The sequence below is a fragment of the Sciurus vulgaris genome (assembly GCF_902686455.1).
Source record: "Sciurus vulgaris genome assembly, chromosome: 1".
Lineage (NCBI taxonomy): Eukaryota > Metazoa > Chordata > Mammalia > Rodentia > Sciuridae > Sciurus > Sciurus vulgaris.
The window spans coordinates 20,431,302-20,451,566 of record NC_136461.1 but is presented as its reverse complement, the minus strand read 5'-3'; the positions used below and the strand labels follow the sequence as shown (position 1 = coordinate 20,451,566).

General features: G+C 40.2%; 1 protein-coding gene and 1 long non-coding RNA gene across 11 annotated transcripts in view; both read right to left on the bottom strand.

The window, feature by feature from the left end:
- Positions 1–7: 7 nt before the first annotated feature.
- Positions 8–1,990, bottom strand: LOC306646733. The gene is made up of 2 exons (XR_013759951.1): positions 1,729–1,990; positions 8–662 (listed from the first exon to the last, which is right to left on the bottom strand). It is a non-coding gene; the product is annotated as an uncharacterized lncRNA (long non-coding RNA).
- A 6,580-nt stretch (positions 1,991–8,570) lies between these two features.
- PHACTR4 (phosphatase and actin regulator 4) overlaps positions 8,571–20,265 on the bottom strand; it is a gene marked incomplete at its 3' end in the record, with an annotated part of 91,566 nt that continues 79,871 nt past the window's right edge. For 8 of the 10 annotated variants that reach the window (XM_079114557.1, XM_079114552.1, XM_079114555.1 and 5 more), the window contains 5 exons: positions 16,195–16,250; positions 14,133–14,194; positions 12,349–12,486; positions 10,702–10,778; positions 8,571–9,882 (listed from right to left, as the gene is read on the bottom strand). In XM_079114557.1, the coding sequence (XP_078970683.1) occupies positions 9,867–9,882; positions 10,702–10,778; positions 12,349–12,486; positions 14,133–14,194; positions 16,195–16,250 (349 nt within the window). Of the gene's footprint in view, positions 9,883–10,697; positions 10,779–12,348; positions 12,487–14,132; positions 14,195–16,194; positions 16,251–20,265 lie in introns of those variants that run through there. The other 2 variants (XM_079114548.1, XM_079114549.1) reach the window with 1 other exon arrangement.

The following is a 20,265-nucleotide window of genomic DNA, read 5'->3' as shown; positions in this document are numbered from 1 at the left end:
ATGCTAGGTATTGTTTCCTGCATGGTTTGTCTCCTCAGTCATTGTCCACAAGACTCTGAGAAGTTGTAGGAATATGCAGGCGCAGACACAAAGCCCAGCTTCATCTCCAACGTTGTGGAAAGGGACTGTACATCATGGGGCAAGAGCCCTATGCTCCCCTATGCCACCTGGACAGAGCCCGGGGAGAGTGACCTCCCGGGGTATCCACGTTGGAATGCTTGATTAGTGTGGAGTTAGAATAGCTGACAAATGCCAATGGCCCTATATATCTTGTCCCTCAAAACATCCTCACAGGCTTTAATTTTTCTCACCTCACCATACCTGTAGATAGATTGAAACTGCTTCTAGTAAATCCCAAACTAGCCTTTGCTAATATTTACTTCATGGTTTATATACTTGAACATTAAAAGTTTAAAGATGCACAGCCTCTTGAACCCTGTGGAACTGTATATGTCAATTAAACACTTAGCTGGAGCTCGGCCTGGAGACATGCAAATCCATACAGCTCTTCACAGAAGACTCTGCCACTGTGCCTTTGGTTAAGAGACCTGAGCTCCACTATAAACCTTTTCACTTATAAGTAGCCCCCCTCTCCCCAACCACTTATGATGTGAATATCTTAGAAGCTACTTACCCAAAGAAGTTATTTGGGATCATGAATTCTGCAAAACAAAGTGTTCATTTATCAATACAGTAACAAAGGTTAAAGCAGGTCTATCTCAAACACAGGGGACTAACTTCAATCCAGTTATCTAACTTCAATGGAGTTATCTAAACTACTTTGTTTCCTGCATGGTTTGTCTCCTCAGTCATTGTCCACAAGACTCTGAGAAGTTGTAGGAATATGCAGGCGCAGACACAAAGCCCAGCTTCATCTCCAACGTTGTGGAAAGGGACTGTACATCATGGGGCAAGAGCCCTATGCTCCCCTATGCCACCTGGACAGAGCCCGGGGAGAGTGACCTCCCGAGAGTATCCACGTTGGACCGTTACCGGAATTCACTTAACTTACAAAAGACTGTGGGAAGGAACAAATTTTATCTAATTGGTAGCGACTCCCCTGGATGTTATGTTAGAACCTCAACTCCAAAATCGGAAACGAAGTTCGGCTTTTAAGATCAGCAAGTCTTAAGTAATTAAGCGACCAACTTGTATAGAAACCCCACTGAACTATTATAAGTAGAATGGAACAAACAAGGTAGGAAACAGCATAATTTCAAATAAAGCACACGGCATCGCTACACTGCCCCAATCGCAACAAATGGTAGGACTAAGGCTTGCCACGAAATTTGGACACTTTTTTTTTTTTGCTGTGCTGGGGATCTGACCCAGGGTCTCATGCTTGCACTCTACTGACTGAGTTATCTCCCCAGCCCATTTGGACACTTTTTAAACGCGGAATAAAACGCTTGTCTGCAACTCCTTTCGGGAGCATGCACCCCTGCCAGACTCAAAAGCAACTGTGGGTAGCTGGTAACATCGTGCCTTAATCATCTCTGACTCGGATAGCAGTCCTCAAGGACACTGGGGCTCCGCGGCCCACAACCTGCTCAGCCCCGTCGCGTGCCTAAATGTAGTTTGAATGGATGCCGTTAAAAAGCAATCCTTTTAAACGACATGATCCTCAGGGAAGGGCTGGATGCCTTCCCAAGGTAACAGACCCAGAGCCAGGGGCTGGGGGCGGGGGGTACAAAAAAACCAAAAACCCACCGAAGTAAAAACACTCACCTAGCCCAGCAAGTTCTCCGCGATAGCGTCACTCCGAAAGACCGACTACGCCGAAGCATCCATATTTATACCCACGAGGGGACCGGAAGTCGAGGAAGGCCCACTGCGCCTGCGCAACGCCATGCGCGCAGAGGGATTTAGAAATTCGCTAAGGCTGCTGGGATCTAATGCGGCTAAACTACCTTCCTGCCTGAATCAGAGGCTTCTCGCGATTCTAGAGCCCTCGCGCGGGACTTTACTGGGCAAATTATAGAAACAAGTTTTGTCGGTATGTAGCTGGATACTTTCGTAACAAATAGGAAGTTTACTTCTCAACAATTGGCTCGCTCGGTCTGTAGGAAACGCCCTTAGAGAAACTGACAAAAAAAAAAAAAAAAAAAAAAAAGGAACTATGCAAAATAGGAAAACACAAAGCCCTAAAAGGAATTGAATCTGCCCTGTCGCATGTGAAAGAAATAATCATTTAAAAATACTGAACAGAATTGCTACTACATGACTTGGCTAAAGTTAAACACTTCCTATGCACAACAATGGGTATGTAGTTAATGCTAGCGAACTTAAAAACTAGTTAAAATGGGGGTTGAGGGTGTATTTCAGGGGTAGGGTAAGAGCCTGGATTTGATTCCTAATACTGAAACAAAAACAACCAAAAAAGACAAAACCAAAAACATCTGGTTAAAATGGTAATTTTTTTGTGTATTTACCACACACAAACACAAACTGTATTAATATGAAAATGTAGGCAAGTAAAGAATCCTGAAGATACATATTTATAGGGCTGGGGTGTGCACATCAGAGTGCTTTTTATGCTTAAGGTCCTGGGTTTGATACACAGCACTGCAAAAAACAAAAACAAATAATTGAAATTCTGAAAATGTGATAGGATTTTGTGTACGGAGTTAGGGGAGTAAATGTTAGCTATGTTGACAGCCATCACAGCCAGGCTATATTGAGTAGAAACTCTGATGGTGTTTCTCTTACACACTAGATTTTGTGCTGAGTGCTATACATTTATTATTTGCTATCACAACTATTTTAAATCAGTATGATTACCAAATTTTAAGATGTGGGACAGGGTCCAGAATGGTGGTGCATGCCTGTGATCCCAGCAACTAGCTAGACCGAGGTAGGAGGATTGCAAGTTCAAGGCCGGTCTCAGTAATTTAGTGAGACCCTCAGCAACTTAAGGAGACTTTGTCTCAAAATAAAAAGAGCTGGAGGTCGGGGTTGTAGCTCAGTGGTAGAGCACTTGCCTAGTATGTGTGAGGCACTGGGTTTGATTCTCAGCACCGCATATAAATAAATAAAGGCTCATCAACAACTTTTAAAAAATCCTAAAAAAAGCATGTGGGCAACTTTTTTAATTCAAATATTTTTTATTTTTACAGATACATTTTGATTCATTGTACACAAATGGGGTACAGCTTTTCATTTCTATGGTTGTATACAATGTAGATTCACACCATTCATGTAATCATACATATATAGAAAGTAATACTGTTTCTTCTACTGTTTTTCCATCCCCACCCCCTCCAACCCCATTTTCCTCTACACCATCCAAAGTTCCTTCATTCTTCTCTTTCCCTGCTACCCCCCATCATTATATATTGTCATGCACTTATCAGAGAAAACATTCGGCCTTTGGTTTTTTGGGCTTGACCTATTTCACTTAGCATGATATTTTCCAACTCCATCCATTTACCAGCAAATGCCATAATTTTATTCTTCTTTATGGCTGAGTAATATTCCATTGTGTATATATACCACAGTTTCTTTATCCATTCGCCAATTGAAGGGCATCTAGGTTGGTTCCACACTCGAGCTATTGTGAATTGAGCTGCAGTGAACATTGATGTGGCTGCATCACTGTAGTATGCCGATTTTAAGTCCTTTGTGTATAAACCGAGGAGTGGGATAGCTGAGTCAAATGGCGGGTCCATTCCAAGTTTTCTGAGGAATCTCCATACTGCTTTCCAGAGTGGCTGCACCAATTTGCAACTCCACCAGCAATGTATGAGTGTGCCTTTCTCCCCAAATCCACGCCAACACTTATTATTGCTTGTGTTCTTGATAATAGTCATTCTAATTGGAGTTAGATGAAATCTTAGGGTGGTTTTAATTTGCATATCTGATTACTAGGGATGATGAACACTTTTTCATATATTTATTGATCACCTGTATATCTTCTGTCTGCCCATTTCCTTAGCTCATTTATTGATTGGGTTCTTTGTATTCTGGGTGTAAAGTTTTTTAAGTTCTTTATAAATTTTGGAGATGAGTGCTCTGTCTGAAGCGTGTGTGGAAAAGATTTTATCTCACTCTGTAGGCTCTCTTTTCACATTATTGTTTCCTGTGCTGAGAAAAAGCTTTTTAGTTTGAACCATCCCATTTATTGATTCTTTCTTTTGTTTCTTGTGCTATGGGGGTCTTGTTAAGGAAGTCTGGTCCGAAGCCAACGTGATGGAGATTCAGGCCTACATTTTCTTCTATTTGGTGAAGGGTATCAGGTCTAATTCCTAGATCCTTGATCCATTTTGAGTTTAGCTTTGTACAGGGTGAGAGATAGGGGTTTAATTTCATTTTACTACATATGGATTTCCAGTTTTCCCAGCACCATTTGTTGAAGAAGCTATTTTTTCTTCATTTTAAGTTTTTGGCAACTTTGTCTAGTATGAGGTTATTGTACTTATGTGGGTATGTCTCTGTCTTCTATCCTGTACCATTGGTCTACCTGTCTATTTTGGTGCCAGTACCATGCCATTTTTGTTACTATTGCTCTATGGTAGAGTTTAAGGTCTGGTATAGTGATACCTTCTGCATCACTCTTCCTGCCCAGGATTGCTTTGGCTATTCTGGGTCTTTTGTTCTTCCAGATGAATTTCATGATTGCTTTTTCTGTTTCTATGACAAATGTCATAGGGATTTTAATTGGAATTGCATTAAATCTGTATAGTGCCTTTGGAAATATGGCCATTTTGATAATATTAGTTCTGCCTATCCAAGAACATGGGAGATCTTTCCATCTTCTAAGTTCTTCAATTTCTTTCTTCAGTGTTTTGTAGTTTTCATTGTAGAGATCTTTCACCTCTTTGGTTAGATTAATTCCCAAGTATTTCATTTTATTGTTTTTGAGATTATCATGAACGGAGTTGTTTTCCTCATTTCCCTTTCAGATGTTTCATCGCTTACGTCATCGCTTACGTATAAAAATGCTTTAGATTTATGCGTGTTGATTTTATATCCAGGTATTTTGCTGAATTCATTTATGAGGTCTAGAAGTTCAAGGGGTAATTTTTTTTTTGGAGGGGGCGGGTTGGAGAGGATAGGAAGAAGATAAACATTAAATAAAGGGGTGTGTCCTTAGAAGCAGTTACAGGGAAATTGTGTTGGTTCCTGTCAGATCATTGCTTATGGAGGCAACATTCTGGGGCGAAGAAATGAACAATACTCACACAAGGCAATAGATGGCGCAAAAGGTTCAGGTTGTCCGTGGCTCCTGCTTTTCCCTTCATGCTCCCAGAGCTGGAATTGAATAGGCTGTTTTGCCTTTAGGGATATAATTTTCTTTTACTTTTGGTACTGGGAATTTGAAACTTGGGTGCTTTACCACTGAGCTACATACATCCCCAGTCCTTTTTTGAGACAGAGTCTGCAAAGCTACTGAGGTTGGCCTTGAACTTGCCTGTTTCTTGAGTTTCTGGGATATGGGGTTATGCCACGGTGTTCAGCTATGTTTTTCTTTGTTGTATAAACTTTTACAAGATTCCCTATCCATCTGGTATCCACTAGACCTGCCCTTTCTGGTTTTCCCCAACCCCTTATTCTGGAGTAGTTATCTAAATCCACAAAGACCCATAATTCATTCTCTTTTTCTGCAAATGCTGGACAATGTACTCTTTTTAAATAGTCTTTTGGGGGGTAACCCCAAAAAAGCAGTAGCAACTTGAGGCCTCTTTTGAGGGAGAGTAAAAGGAAAACCTGACTCAGTTTACCCCTTGGGTTAAAACTGGGCTGCATGCCAAGAGTACAGGAAGAACCAACTGTCCCTTTGTGATGTCAGCTGGGGGCTCAATTACATGTGGTCTACATTCAGTAAATCCTTGTAGGGGCAATTGGAATACAAGTGCTTGTCCTCAAACACATGCAAAGAATGATTACATAATTGCTTTGACCTCAGGAAGCAACTTCATCTTAGTTTTTCTTTTGGTACTAGGGATTGAACCCAGGGGCATATAACCATTGAGCCACATCCCCAGCCCTTTTTATTTTTACACAGGGTCTCCCTAAGTTGCCAAGGCTAGCCTTGAACTCCTTTTTTTTTTTTTTTTTTTTTGTGGTGCTGGGGATTGAACCCAGGGCCTTGTGTATGCAAGGCAAGCACTCTACCAACGAGCTATATCCCCAGCCCCTAGCCTCGAACTTCTGATCCTCCTGCCTCAGCCTCAAGTCGCTGGGATTGCAGGCATGCACCATAGCATAGGACCTGGCCATCTTAGTTTCTTCAGTGGTAAAATGAATATATCACTTACCTAACAGGTTAGGGCTACTACATAGGACAAGGCACCTGGTGCAATGCTATCACAGTTGGCTCTTTTCTATGCAACCTGTTTTTTTGTGCAGACACAAACATGACTGACTATCACCTCTGGCTACATTTAATATCCTTATTGTTATTTCTTCCTTATCACCTACTTCTCACATAGGGTCATTAGCAATATTTTGGGTTTGTCAGGTTCAGTGGCACATGCCTGTAATGCCAGCAGTTTGCAAGGCTGAGGCAGGAGGATAGTAAGTTCAAAGCCAGCCTCAGGAATTTAGTGAGGCCCTAAGCAACTTAGCAAGACCTGGTCTCTAAATAAAAAAGGGCTGGAAATGTGGCTCAGTGGTTAAGTGCCCCCAGTACTAGAAAAAAATTTTTTTGTTTTGTTTACCTATTATTTTTGTGGTACTGGGGATTGAACCCAGGCTGAGCACATGCTAGGCAAGTGCTCTACCTCTGAGCTACACTCCCAGCCTCTTGGGTATCATTTTAAAGCAGGCTTTCATCTTTTGAAATAGAGCATAAAAAATAACACACTCCAGAATGTCTGGCATTTTAAACTTCTAACATTTTAATAATTAATATTGATGGTAAGACTGATATACAATGCAATTATTTATTTTACAAGGAGATTCTGTACATCAGGGCAGTATATTGAAGTACAACACAACAGCTTTTATTTCTTTTTTTACATTATGATTGTGAACTTCCAATTTACATAGAAAGGGAACACAAATCCATTTTTATATACATAAAAACTAAATAAACAATTGAACAGATTTTATTCCCCAAAGTATCTTTTGTTTATAAAAAACACAAGATGAGATGAAAGATGAACCAGAATCCTTGGATGGCACATAGAAGGCAGAAAAGTAGCTTAGGAAATCAAATTCAGTCTTAACGTTGGCACATTAAGGGAAAGAAAGGCAATGAAAGAAGGATTTGAAAATGTCATTTCAAGTCAGAGAATGTGGGCAGATGCAAAGCAGTTTCCAAAACAACAAGATAGGATGGTTAAGAGTCAAGTTAATAGTTTATCTGTGACCACCATATACCCAGACCTCTAACAGACTTAATAGAAACCTCATGATTTTACCTCAGTTACTTCAAATATTAAGAGCTTCAAAGATATGTAGATCAGTATTGTTTCCATAGCCTTTATAAAACCTCTGCCAGAGAAGGCCAGGAGAATAGTGTTGGAGTGAAGAGGGAATGTGCAGCAGGAGAGGGTGAACAGCACTTAGAAAGGAGCAGTGAGCCATAACATGCCCCTTCTTCCTGCTTCTCCACCCCCAATCCCTACACAGAGAGAAAATACTACCCTGTAAGGTCACTTTGGCTTTTTAAATTTGACCCGATATTCTGATTCTTCAGCATATCTGATGTGAACATGAAAAAAAGAAAAATCTACTTAAAAATTACATACAGAAAAATGATAGATGCTGGGCATGGTGTACACACGTGCAATCCCAGTTAACTCAGGAGGCTGAGACAGGAGGATTCAAGTTCAAGGCAAGCCTCAGCAAGTTAGTGCTGTGAGCAAGTGAGGCCCTCAACGACTTAGCAAGACCCTGACTCAAAAAAGAAAAGGGGCTGGGCATGTAGCTCAGTGGTAAAGCACTCCTGGGTTCAATCTCTAGTACCAAAACAAACAAACAAACAAAAAACCCAGAACAAATGACAAGAGATCAGAAAGAAACCCACAAAACAGCTACAATTTCCTAAACATTGAAGTGAAGTAAAAGGTCCACATTCATCAGTTAAATAAAAATCGTTTCTTTCTTTAACTTACAGTGTGGACAGGAATAAAGACGGGGATACAAGTGGGATGAGATTCAGTGGTAGAGTGCTTGCTTAGCACACATGAAGACCTGGATTCAATCCCCAGTACCGGGGGAAAAAAAGGAAATGGGTTGAGATACAGCTCAGTGGTAGAGTCCTTGCCTACCATGCAAGACCTTGGGTTCGACTGCCAGCACTGCAAGTAAAATAAACTTGTATATGATTTCAGCATGGGTACTGAGACCTAACTAGCCCAGTCCATTTAAATGAAATGTCCATTTAATTCATTTAAATGAAAAAGAACCAGGCCCAGTGGCACACATACCTGTAATCCCAGCAACAGGAGATCACAAGTTCAAGACCAGTCTCAGCAACTTAGCAAGGGCGTACGCAACTTAGTGAGACCCTGTCTTGAAATAAAAAAATTAAAAAGGCTAGGGATGTAGCTCAAGGGTAAAGTACCTCTGGGTTCAATCCCCAGTCCCCTCCCCTCCCCACAAAAACACAGGGACATAGGCTGTAAGGTTTTCAATGAAAAATTCAAGGAAAGTAACCAAACCTTTTATTTTAGGAAATTATACTAACATATATTACAATTACAAAATCAGGTAGGACTAAGCCCAATGCCTAGGCACCAACAATGCTGGCTACAGCATGGAAAAGGAACAGTGAGTGAAGTGGAGCTGCCAGAGAAGGCCAGGAGAATAGTGTTGGAGTGAAGAGGAATGTGCAGCAGGAGAGGGTGAACAGCACTTAGAAAGGAGCAGTGAGCCATAACATGCCCCTCCTTCGTGCTTCTCCAAAGACCCTTTCCCATGCAGCACCCCACATCCCTTAGGACCCTGATGTGATCCTGGCTAGAAGTGTGGGGGCTGACAGCAAACAAGTGCTCACCCAGCTTTACTAAGAATACATCTATTGGCTGAAGTGATTTACAGTGTTATTTGGTAAGATAAAAGTACAATAGCCTATAAAATTTAAGCCACCAATCAGCTTTCTGCCAAGTTGGCATTGCTATTAAGGCCTTTTCTTGTTTTTATATACAAAAAATATACATGCTTTCTCATTTGACTAACTTGCATTCTGGTTGCAGCTCAGACTTTAATCAACAGGAAAAAACATCAAGTTCCCATTACTTTTCAAAATCATTTAAAAATAAAAATCAGGATGACAAGTGCCAAAAAGGAGGAACATGTCAGATCCTGAGCTTCTCCTCAGGTGCGAGAGCCTGAAGAGGACTATTGCTGTGTTACAAGAGGTATAGTGCAATGCTTTCAATTACATCCCAGTGTGGTATGAAGGCATCCTCAAGTAGGGACCCCCTTTTCCAGAAGGCTGGGGCTTACAGGTTTTTTCCACAACCCACTGGATACGAAGGCTGGAATTTAGTGCCTACACAAGTGGGTCTCACAATTAGGGCAGGGCATGTAAGGCTAATGGTGCAAACTGTGTCTCAGCACAGGCAGTAATTTTGGGGCATGGGTGTGGAATAGTCAGTAAAACTCAGAACCTACCAGTGGCTCAGAACTTTGGTGGCTGGTGAGGGAAAATCCCTCATTCATGCTGCTATATTAAAAAGTTCAAAAGTACTGACAAAGTGTTCAGTTTTGCCCCTGTGGCAACACATGAGAATCCATTCCAGTGGAAGGCTACATTCATAAGAGTGTTGTTCACCCCAGAACCAGATCCCAGAGGATGTAATTCTGGCTGTGGTGGGAAGTGCTAAAGTTCCCTCCATAATGTCACTCTGGAAACAAGCAGCAAAGCAGTACTGATTTTTGGAGAAGTTGTTTAGTTCCTTTCTTAAACTTCAACTTCATGGACGATGGTAGCTAAAACAGATGATCAAAATAGAGAAGTTACCAAATAATGTAGATCACTTTTCTTGTATCAGTAGTAATGGAATGTTATATCCTAATTTTTTAACTTTTAGTTGTAGATGGACACAATAACTTTATTTATTTTTATGTGGTGCTGAGGATCGAACCCAGTGCCTCACATGTGTGAGGCAAGTTCCACCACTGAGCTACAACCCCAGCCCAGTATCCTAATTTTAAAAAAATTTCCATTTAGTTGGGTGTGGTGGTGCATGCTTGTAATGCAACTGGGGAGGATGAGACAGGAGGAGCCCAAGTTCAAGACTAGCCTCAGCAACTTAGCAAGCCCTTATTGCAAAATAAAAAATAGACCTGGGATGTAGCTCAGTGGTAAAACACCCCTGGGTTGAATACTCAGTAACCCCTACCCCCCAAAAAAAAGCTTTTATCTCCTCAGTTGCATGTGACTTGTAACCCCTACTTGCTGTCCCTTCTTTTTTGTTTGCAGTACTGGAATTGAGTCACATCCCTAGCTCTTTTTTGTATTTTATTTAGAGACAAGGTGTTGCTGAGTTGTTCAGGGCTTTGCTAAGTTGCTGAGGCTGTCTTTGAACTTGTGATCCTCCTGCCTCAGCCTCCTGATAATATTAGTTCTGTTTTTTTTTTTTTGTGGTGCTGGGGATGGAAAACAGGGCGTTGTGTATACTAGGTAAGCACTCTAGCCCTGATCTACATCCTTATCCCAGAGTTCTCCATATCTAAATAACTCTGGTATGTTTGTTGGTTGGGGTAGATTTTACTTAGCTTATAGTTTTTGGGTCTTTTGGCTCTTACCGTGTGAAATGTTTGCTTTCTTCATGAACTTCCATCTCTGAGCTTTTAAATTCATTTAATTCTTTTCTAATGGCAGCCTGTAGGGTAGAAATAAAAAGATTTTAGCAACTTTTGTCTGCTGTAGTATATAGCACTGTGATTTGCCATCCCCTCCCCATTGTGCTTAACTCTGTGAGTCATCAAGTCGCTGGCAGGCAACACAGAGGGAAGAAAGAAGCCAGGTTAACACAGAGCCAAGCTTAGAACCTAACACACATCACTTTCTGACACCATTCATCTCATAATAAACCTAAAATCTCAAGATAAAATACTGAAAAAACTGAAGAGATATTATAGGCCTTACATTTTTCACAGCATGTAAAAATGCTTTCCCACTGTTGAATTTATTATGTGTGCCAGATGCAGCAGTGCAAGCCTACAATCTCAGCTACTCAGAAGGTTGAGGCAGAAGACTGCAAGATCCAGATCAACCTGGGCAACTAAGAAAAACCTTGCGTTAAAATGGGGCTGGGACGGATGCGGTGACTCATGTCCGTAATTCCAGTGGCTCGGAAAGCTGAGGCAGGAGGATTGAGTTCAAAGCTACCCTCAGCAATGGCCAGGTGCCAAGCAACTCAGTGAGACCCTGTCTCTAAATAAAATACAAAATAGGGCTGACCAAGTTTAATCCCTGGTAACCCAACCCCCAGTAAAAAAAGAAAAAAAAAAAAGAAAAAGGGGCCAGAAGTAGTGGTGGCCCTCAGCAACTTTGTGAGACCCTGTCTCAAAATAAAAAAAAAAAAAAAAAAAAAGAAGGAAGAGGGGTTAGGCATGTGGCTCAATGGCAAAGTGCCTGCCCCTGTGTTAAATTCCTAGTACCCCCCCGCAAAATAAAACTAGGATGAATATGTGTAATTATGAAAATATACCATCCCAAATCCCTTCAAGCAAATATCACCACTGGTAGAAATGTGTTTTAATACATCAGGCCCTGGATTTAATCTCCAATAGCACACACACAAAATAAATAAAATCTAAAAAATCTTTTTTTCATCTAGTGTTCTCATTTTGTGATATAACAGGGATATCCTTTTCTTTGAATGCTGGTGGTGGAGTTCTTAGTATAAGATTTGGGGGTGCTGGGGAGATAGCTCAGCTAGTAGAGTGCTTGCCTTGTAAAAAGCACAAGGCCCTGGGTTCAATCCCCAGCACCACCCCCCCCCAAAAAAAAAAAAAAAAAAAAAAAAAGATTTGGGTTAAAAAAGATTTGGGTTGTACACCTTAGGATTTTATATCTTGATCTGAAATTTAACATTATATCAAAACTAGAAGCTTTATTGTTCCTTCTTTTATTCAGTATCTGATCCTTCAAATAAAGAAAAGAAGACAGAGAGCATGCGCTCATACATGAAAGAAAATATGCTGCTGGTTGTGGTGGCACATGCCTGTAATTCCAGTGACTCAGGGGGCTGAGGCAGAAGGATCAAGAGTTCAAAGCCTGCCTCAGCAAAAGCAAGACACTAAGTAACTCAGTGAGACCCTGTCTCTAAATAAGATACAAAATAGGGCTGAGGATGTGGCTCAGTGGCCGAGTGCCCCTGAGTTTAATATCTTGTACCAAAAAAGAAAAAAGAAAGAAAGAAAATATATGAAGTGTTTTCCAGTTACCTTGTCAGCAGGAGTCAGTTTGGTCCAAGGTTTGTCAGCTCGCCGGTCATAATCTTGAGCATCTGTTACTTCCACATATTCATTAAACCTCAGAATCTTCCTGGCAAGTAGTTCAGCCACAGTTGGTCTTTGACTGAGCTGAAAGAAATGGAGTCTTTTAGTTCTCTATGCTTGGAATTAGCAATCATTAATGCATCTGAATTGCCTCTGAACTTCGTTGAATACTGGAATCAACTGGGGAGCTTTTGCCATTACTGATTCCTGGGTCCCATTTCCAGAATTTTTTCATTTTAGGTAATTTCATTGCACAGCTAAGATTGAGAAGCATTGTTAGAATCCATGTTTCTCAAACATCAATATACATACAAATTACCCAGGGATCTGGTTAAAACTTAGATTCTAGGTTGAAAGTGTAGTTCAGTGGTAAAGAATGTGCTTATTTAGCATCCTTGAGGCCTTGACTTCAATTCCCAGCACCAAAAATATTTAAGAATGATAAATAAATAAGTAAGTAAATAAATAAATAAATAAAAATGTAGACTCTTATTATTAACTGAGTCTGGGGTAGAGCCTGAGATTAAGTGTCTTTTACAAAATTCCAGGTGATAGTAATGCTGCTGGTTCAGAGATACATTTTGAGTAGTAAGACTCTTATGCATTTTATTTCAGCATCAACAATGTCCAAAACAGGGCTGGGGCTGGGGCCCAGTGGTGTAGCACTTGCCTCGTACACATGAGGCACTGGGTTTGATCCTCAGCACCATATAAAAATAAAATATATTGTGTCCATCTACAGCTAAAAATATTGGGAAACAAAAATGACCAGAATAGAAGATTCCTCCAATTACCAAAGATAATTCCTCCATTCCAGGGGAAGGGATGAAGTAGGATAATTCCAGAAAAGAATATCTAGATCCCTTGCTCCTCTTGGGGATTCTAACAAGTTTTAAGTAGTATCTGCCAGGCATGGTGGCACAGGCCTATAATCCCAGTGACTTGGAAGTCTGAGGCCCTATGCACCTTTGTGATACCCTGGTCTTTAAAAAAAAAAAGGGGGGGGGGGGTGGCTGGGGATATAGCTCAGTTGGTAGAGTGCTTGCCTTGCAAGCCCAAGGCCCTGGGTTCAAATCCCCAGCACTACAAAAAAAAAAAAAAAAAAAAAAAAAAAGGGGCTGGGGATGTTGCTCAGTGATTATGCACTTCTGAGTTCAATCCCTGGTACCAAAAACAAAGTTCCAGGCCAGCTTGGGCAACTTAGCAAGGCCTATCTCAAAATAAAATACAAAAAGAGCTGGAGCTCAGTGGTAGAGTACCCCAGGTTCAATCTCCAGTACCACAAACAACAACAGAAAAGTAGCTCACTTTGTAAAACTGAATACTACACACTCCTCCTGTTACTGTCTCTACGCAGCAACCAGTTTTAAGAGGCTGTGGGTGTACCTCAGTGTTAGAGCACTTTCCTAGCATGTGCAAGGACCTGGGTTTGATTACCAGCACCACAAAAAACCCCTACACATACAACAAAACAAAAAAAATCACCACCACATTTTAGAGTGTATATCAAAATCCCAGGTCAGAAAAGGTCAAAATTATCAAACACCTCCTTGTAAAGGTCTTTTTTAAATATTAAAAAATCAAATAAAAATGGTTATGTGTTATTTTCTACATACATGTATTTATGTTCTGTGGCACCTTAAGCAAATTGATTATTTCCAATCAAATAGGTCATTCAAATCCAAGACAAAGTCTAGACAGATTGAAATCAACCACACAGGAAGCTGTACCTTTCTAGTGAGCCGACGTTTAATCTCTCGCTTCTCTGCCTGACGATCAGCTTCATTTTTAGCTACAGTCAACAGTCAGAAACAAAGAATGAATATTACTTCAAAATGATAATTTGGTTATCAAACATTTTAGTAATTATACCACAAATCTATCTATCTCACTCTTTCTTGTGGTACTGAGAACTCAACCCAGGGCCTCACACATGCTAGACAAGTGCTCTACCATTATGCCACATCCCTAGCACTTTCTATTTTATTTTGAGACAGGGTCTCAACAAGGCACCCTCTTATTTCAGCCTCTCAGGTAGTGGGATTATTGGTATGTGTCACTGCACCCAACTAACCAAGACAATTTTCTTTCTTTTATTTCGGTACCAGGGATCGAATCCAGGTACCCAACCCCTTTTTATTGTTTAAATTTTGAGACAGGGTCTCACTAAGTTGCTTAGGGCCTCACTAAATAAGGCTAGCTTTGAACTTGCAATCCTCCTGCCCAGCTTCCCAAACTGCTGGGATTATAGGCCTGGACCGCTGTGACCTGCCCAAGGCAATTTTCTTGTCATTTGATATGTTCATATACTTAAGAGTAAGGGTCAGTCAGGTGAAGTGGCACACAACTTTAATCCCAGCTACCTGAGAAGCTGAGACAGGAAGATTTCAAGTTCCAGGCCAGCCTCAACAACTTAAGGAGGCCCTGTCTCAAAACAAAAATAAAGTAAAATAAAAAAGAAAAGAAAAAAATCAAGGGTGAACAAACTATGGCACCAATCAGGCCAGCTGCTTATTATTTTTGCTGGCCATGAGATAAGAATGGTCTTGGTGCAGTTGTCATACCTGGGTTTAATCCCTGGTACAGGTTAAAAAAAAAAAAAAAAAAAAAAAGAAAGAAAGAAAAATAAAGAATGGCCTTTACTTTTTTTTTTCTGTCATGCTGGAAATTGAACCCAGGGCCTCCAGTTTGCTAGGCAAGCATTCTACTATCGAGCTAATTCCTCTGCCCTAGTCTTTACATTTTAAAACAGTTTTATAACTATCTACCTAAAATATTTGCAATTATTCTATGGTTTGCAAAACCAGAATATTTACTATGCACCCTTTAAAAAAAAGTTTTCAGATTTTTGTTCAGGAGTAACTGCTAAGAATGGACAAAAGAGATCACACCAAGTTTCAGGTAAGATGTTTATAAAGCCTCCCACACTTTAAATTCACTAAGTGACTAAAAGTGTTGGGAGAATAGGAGATGGTCAGACTGAGCACAGCATGCCAACAAGCAGCCCAAGGAAGCCTGAATCTCTTCAGTAATGAGATTTTTTGTTTTTTTTTTTTTTGGCGGTACTGGGGATCGAACTCAGGGCCTTGTGCTTGCGAGGCAAGCACTCTACCAGCTGAGCTATCTCCCCAGCCCAGTAATGAGATTTTTCTAAACTTTGGAAAGACAAATCACATCTATAGTAGATTAGAATGCTATTTCAGGAGGCTAATTATATACATATATAACAAATTAAATACACGGTCTTATTTAGGGGCTACAGAAGTAAAGAAAGTCTTAGTGACTGAAAGTAGCAAGAAAATTGCAATATTAGGGATTCGCATTGGGTTCCATACCCTCTGATTTCACTAGCACAAGAATATCTCGTTCACATGAATAGTTACGGGCTGGGGAGATAGCTCAGTCGGTAGAGTGCTTGCCTCGCAAGCACAAGGCCCTGGGTTCGATCCCCAGCACCACAAAAAAACCAAAACAAAACACATGCATAGTTACTATTGTGATTCTATGAAGACAGAGAAAAGTTAGGTCACATCTCTTATATACTGTCAAATCCTCTCAAATACCCAATAATGTAAGAACATTAAAACAAAAATTTTTAGAGTATCTTAGTATACTAAACAATGCCACGATGGCATTTTCCAAAGAAAGCTTGGGGTAGCTCTGTTTCCTCAGGGGGAAAATATTCTTCCCAGGCTCTTTTAGCAAATACTTGTTTTCTCTTTTATGTATATTAAAATCACAGACATATAAAGAATATCTACATAATAATTTTATTTCCATAGCTGGACTTACGTTGCAGTATATTTCGTTGTTCTAGTTCTTCTGGTGTTGGTCTTTGACTCAGTCTCCTAAAAGGGAGATAAATGGGGGTGCTGATTATCTAGCTTAAACCGTTTCTTTACAAGGATTTTTGGCCATAGTTTATATTAGCCCCTAAACAAGTTTAAGAAAAAAATCAACAAATTTTCAAATGGATATATTCCATTTTCTTATTTACTTATGAAACAATTTCCACATTGAAAGTACTAATACAGCTGGGTATAGTGGCGCATGCCTGTAATCCCAATGGCTTGGGAGGCTGAAGCAGGAGCATCATGAGTTCAAAGCCAGCCTCAGCAACTTGGAGAGGCCCTAAGCAATTCAGCGAGATTCTGACTCTAAATAAAATATAAAAAGGGGTAGGGATGTGGCTCAGTGGTTAAGCACCCCTGTGTTCAATCCCTGGAACTAAACTACAAAAATAAATAAAAAATAAAAAAAGAAAGTACTAATACCGAGTTAGAGATGTAGCTCAGTGGAGAGCACTTGATTCTATCCCCGTATCGAAGAGGAAAAAAACCCCAAAACTTGAAAGTATTAATATTACAGATATCACATCATAGGAGATTTTTTTGGTAGTGCTTGGGATTGAACACAAAGCCTCACTCATGCTAGGCAAGCGCTCTATCACTAAGCCACATTCCCAGCCCCCAGATATCACATTATAAAAAGGAACTGTTCACGCCAATAAGAAGCCAGGATTCTAGTTCTAGCTCTTACATCAATAAAGACTATCACCACAAAAAAAGCTCTGTTAAACTCTGAGGGTCCTCATTTGTAAGTGAAGGTTTATACTAGACCTTCACTGTTTGGCAATTCCCAGATTTGCTCCTCCCGAAGTACTGGAGACTCTCTCTCTCTCTTTTTTTTTTTCATTTGTAGATGGACACAATACCTTTATTTATTTATTTCTATGTGGTGCTGAGGATTGAACCCAGTGCCTCACAGGTGCGAGTTGGTAGCTGAGCCATGACCCCAGCCCCTGAGATTTCTGAGGCCAGCTCAGTAGTACGGCATGGTGCTTAGTATGTACAAAGTCCTGAGTTCAAATTCCAACACAAATAATAACAAAAAACCTCTCCAACAGATTCTAAGGCCCATCAGTAGAAATTCTGATCCAGTAAATCAGGATAAGGAATGAAATTTTAAATATGTATGTGTATGCAATCTTTATTATGTAATACATATGTGCATGTGTGTATGTGTATTTGATGTTGTTTTATTGAGATAGGATCTTATTATGTTGTCCTGGGTTCAAGTAAGCCTCCTGCTTTAGCCTCCACTACAGGCATGCACTACTGTAATCAATCAGCTGTTGTTTGGATTTTTAAGCAGTGGTTTAGGAGATACAGAAATTTAAGATGGTCTCTTTCTAGGTAATATTCTATCATTATATGATTTTGGGGGGCTGTGCTGGGGATTGAACCCAGGGTCTTCTATATCTATCCCCAACCCCTGTTAATTCTATGATTTTAATTTGTCTTCTCTGTGAAATTTGATGAGGTTTTTCATAGTTCTTATGATGTTACTAATGTTACTGATGTTGTCATTTCTCAATTCAGAAAGCTATTTTTTACCTTTAATCTCTATGAGATAGTATTTCAGCTACTTACTCTTTTTTTTTTTTTTTTTTACCAGGGATTAAACCCAGTGGTGCTTAACCACTGAATTGCATCCCTAGTCCTTTTTATTTTTTGAGACAAGGTCTCACTAAGTTTCTTAGAGCCTCACTAAATTGCTGAGGCTGGCTTTGAACTTGAAATCTTCCTGCCTCAGCCTCCTGAGCCGCCAGAGTTACAGGCATGAGCCACTAGGCCTGGCTCCACCTGCTAATCATTCAACTCTTTTGTTGCCTGTATTGGAGAATTCCTAGACCCATTCTCTACACAATTTACTCATTTGTATTTTTTATTTTTTTCTTTTCTTTTTTTGATACTGGGAATTAAACCCAGGGGACTTAACCATTGAGCCATATCCCCAGCCCCTTTCCCCTCCCGCCCAAATTTTGAGACAGGGTCTTACTAAGTTTCATGGGGCCTCATTTAGTTGCCGAAGCTGGTCTGGAACTTGTGATCCTCTTGCCTCAGCCTCCTGAGTAGCTGGGATTACAGGCAATGCATCACCATGCCTGGCTTTTTTTTTTCCTTTTCATACTAGGGATTGAACCCAGGGATTCTTAATCACTGAGCCAAATCCCCAGCCCTTTTTATTTTTAGAAAGGACTTTGGTAAGTTGCTTAGGGACTTGCTAAGTTGCTTAGGGCCTCATTAAATTGCATTAAATTGCTGAGCCTGGCTTTGAACTTGCAATCCTCCTGCCTTAGCCTCCCCAAGTGCTGGGATTACAGGTTTAAGTATTTCAAAGATTTTTTCCTTTCCTGAGTAGGCCCTTCCATTTTAAATGTTATTTAAAAAAATAGTAGCATGGCTGGGTGCAGTGGCACATGCCTATAATCCCATTGACTCAGGAAGCTGAGGCAGGAGGATCAAGAGTTCAAAGCCAGCTTCAATAAAAGCGAGGTGCTAAGCAACTCAGTGAGACCCTGTCTCTAAATAAAATACATAAATAGGACTGGGGATGTGGCTCAATCGTGGAGTCCCCTGAGTTCAATTCCTGGTATCCCTACTCCTTCCGCCCCAAAAAATCCCAAAAAACAAAAAAGCAATGGGTGATGTTACCCCTTGTTTAACTGAACAAGGTGGAGTGCCCCTTGTTCAATGTCCAGTACCACAAAAATAAAACTAGTTTTATTAAGATATAAGTGACACACAATACTTACAAGTATGTACAACTGTACACATTTAACAGCACAGTTTAATATTTACACACACATACTTTTGAAACCATCACCACAATCATGAGAATGAATATCACTCCTATATTTGTTCCTAAGACTATTCTAAGAAATTAATAAAAACTGGGTGGGTTTAAGCAACAGAAATTTGAGCTGGGGGAAGATTTTGTACCTAGCAAGCACAAGGCCCAGGATTCTATCCCCAGCACTGCAAAAACAAAAACAAAAACAAAAACAAAAAACCCAACAACAACAAAAACCCCAGAAACTTATTCTCTCACAGATCTAGAGGCTAGAAGTCCAAAATCAAGGTGCTGATAACACTGGTTCCTTCTGTATGCTCTCACCAGTTCCAAGGCTGTGAGTTTCTTCTGACGGTTACCAGCAATCACAGATGTACCTTGACTTGCAGAGACACTACATTCCAATTTCTGATGTCCCTGTATCTATCTTTCTGTCCAAATTCCCTCCTTCTAAGGGCACCAGTCAGTGGACTAGAGGCTAGGATAATCCAAAATGATTCATCTTAACTTGATTATATCTGTGAAGCCCTGCTTCCAAATCAGGTCATATTAAGAGGTACTGGGGGTTAGGATTGGAACCTACTTTTTGGAGGACACAATTCTACTAACTATAAACCCTGTCAATTTTCCTCATGTGTTTTTTTAATCTCACTTTTGCTAACCCAAGGAAAATACTGTTTTCTGTAACTGGGGATTTTCTAAATTTTATATAAAATAAACTTATACAGGATATGTTCTTTTTAGTCTAACTTCTTTCATTCAATATAATTATTGAGAACCACCAAGTTGACATTATAAATAGTTCTTTCCTTTTTATTGCTCAGTGGTATTCCATGGCATGAATATATCACAAATTGTTTCTCCATGAACCTACTGAATATTTATACTGTTTTTAGTTTTGTTATTACAAATAACAGCCAATGAAATGGTTGAATTATATATAGGTGCAGGTTTATTTAAAAAAAATTGGGTGGGGGGGAGGTGGTTACCAGGGATTGAACCCAGAGGTGCTTAACCACTGTACCTGCACATACCCAGCCCTTTTTTATATTTGATTTAGCAACAATCTCGCTAAGTTGCTTCAAACTCACCATCTTCCTGTCTCAGCCTCCTGAGCTGCTGGGGTTACAGGTGTGTGCCACCATGCCCAGGTTTTATGTTTAATTTTTAAAGAAACTGCCAAACTATTTTTCTGAAGTACTTCTACCACTTTACATTCCTACCACC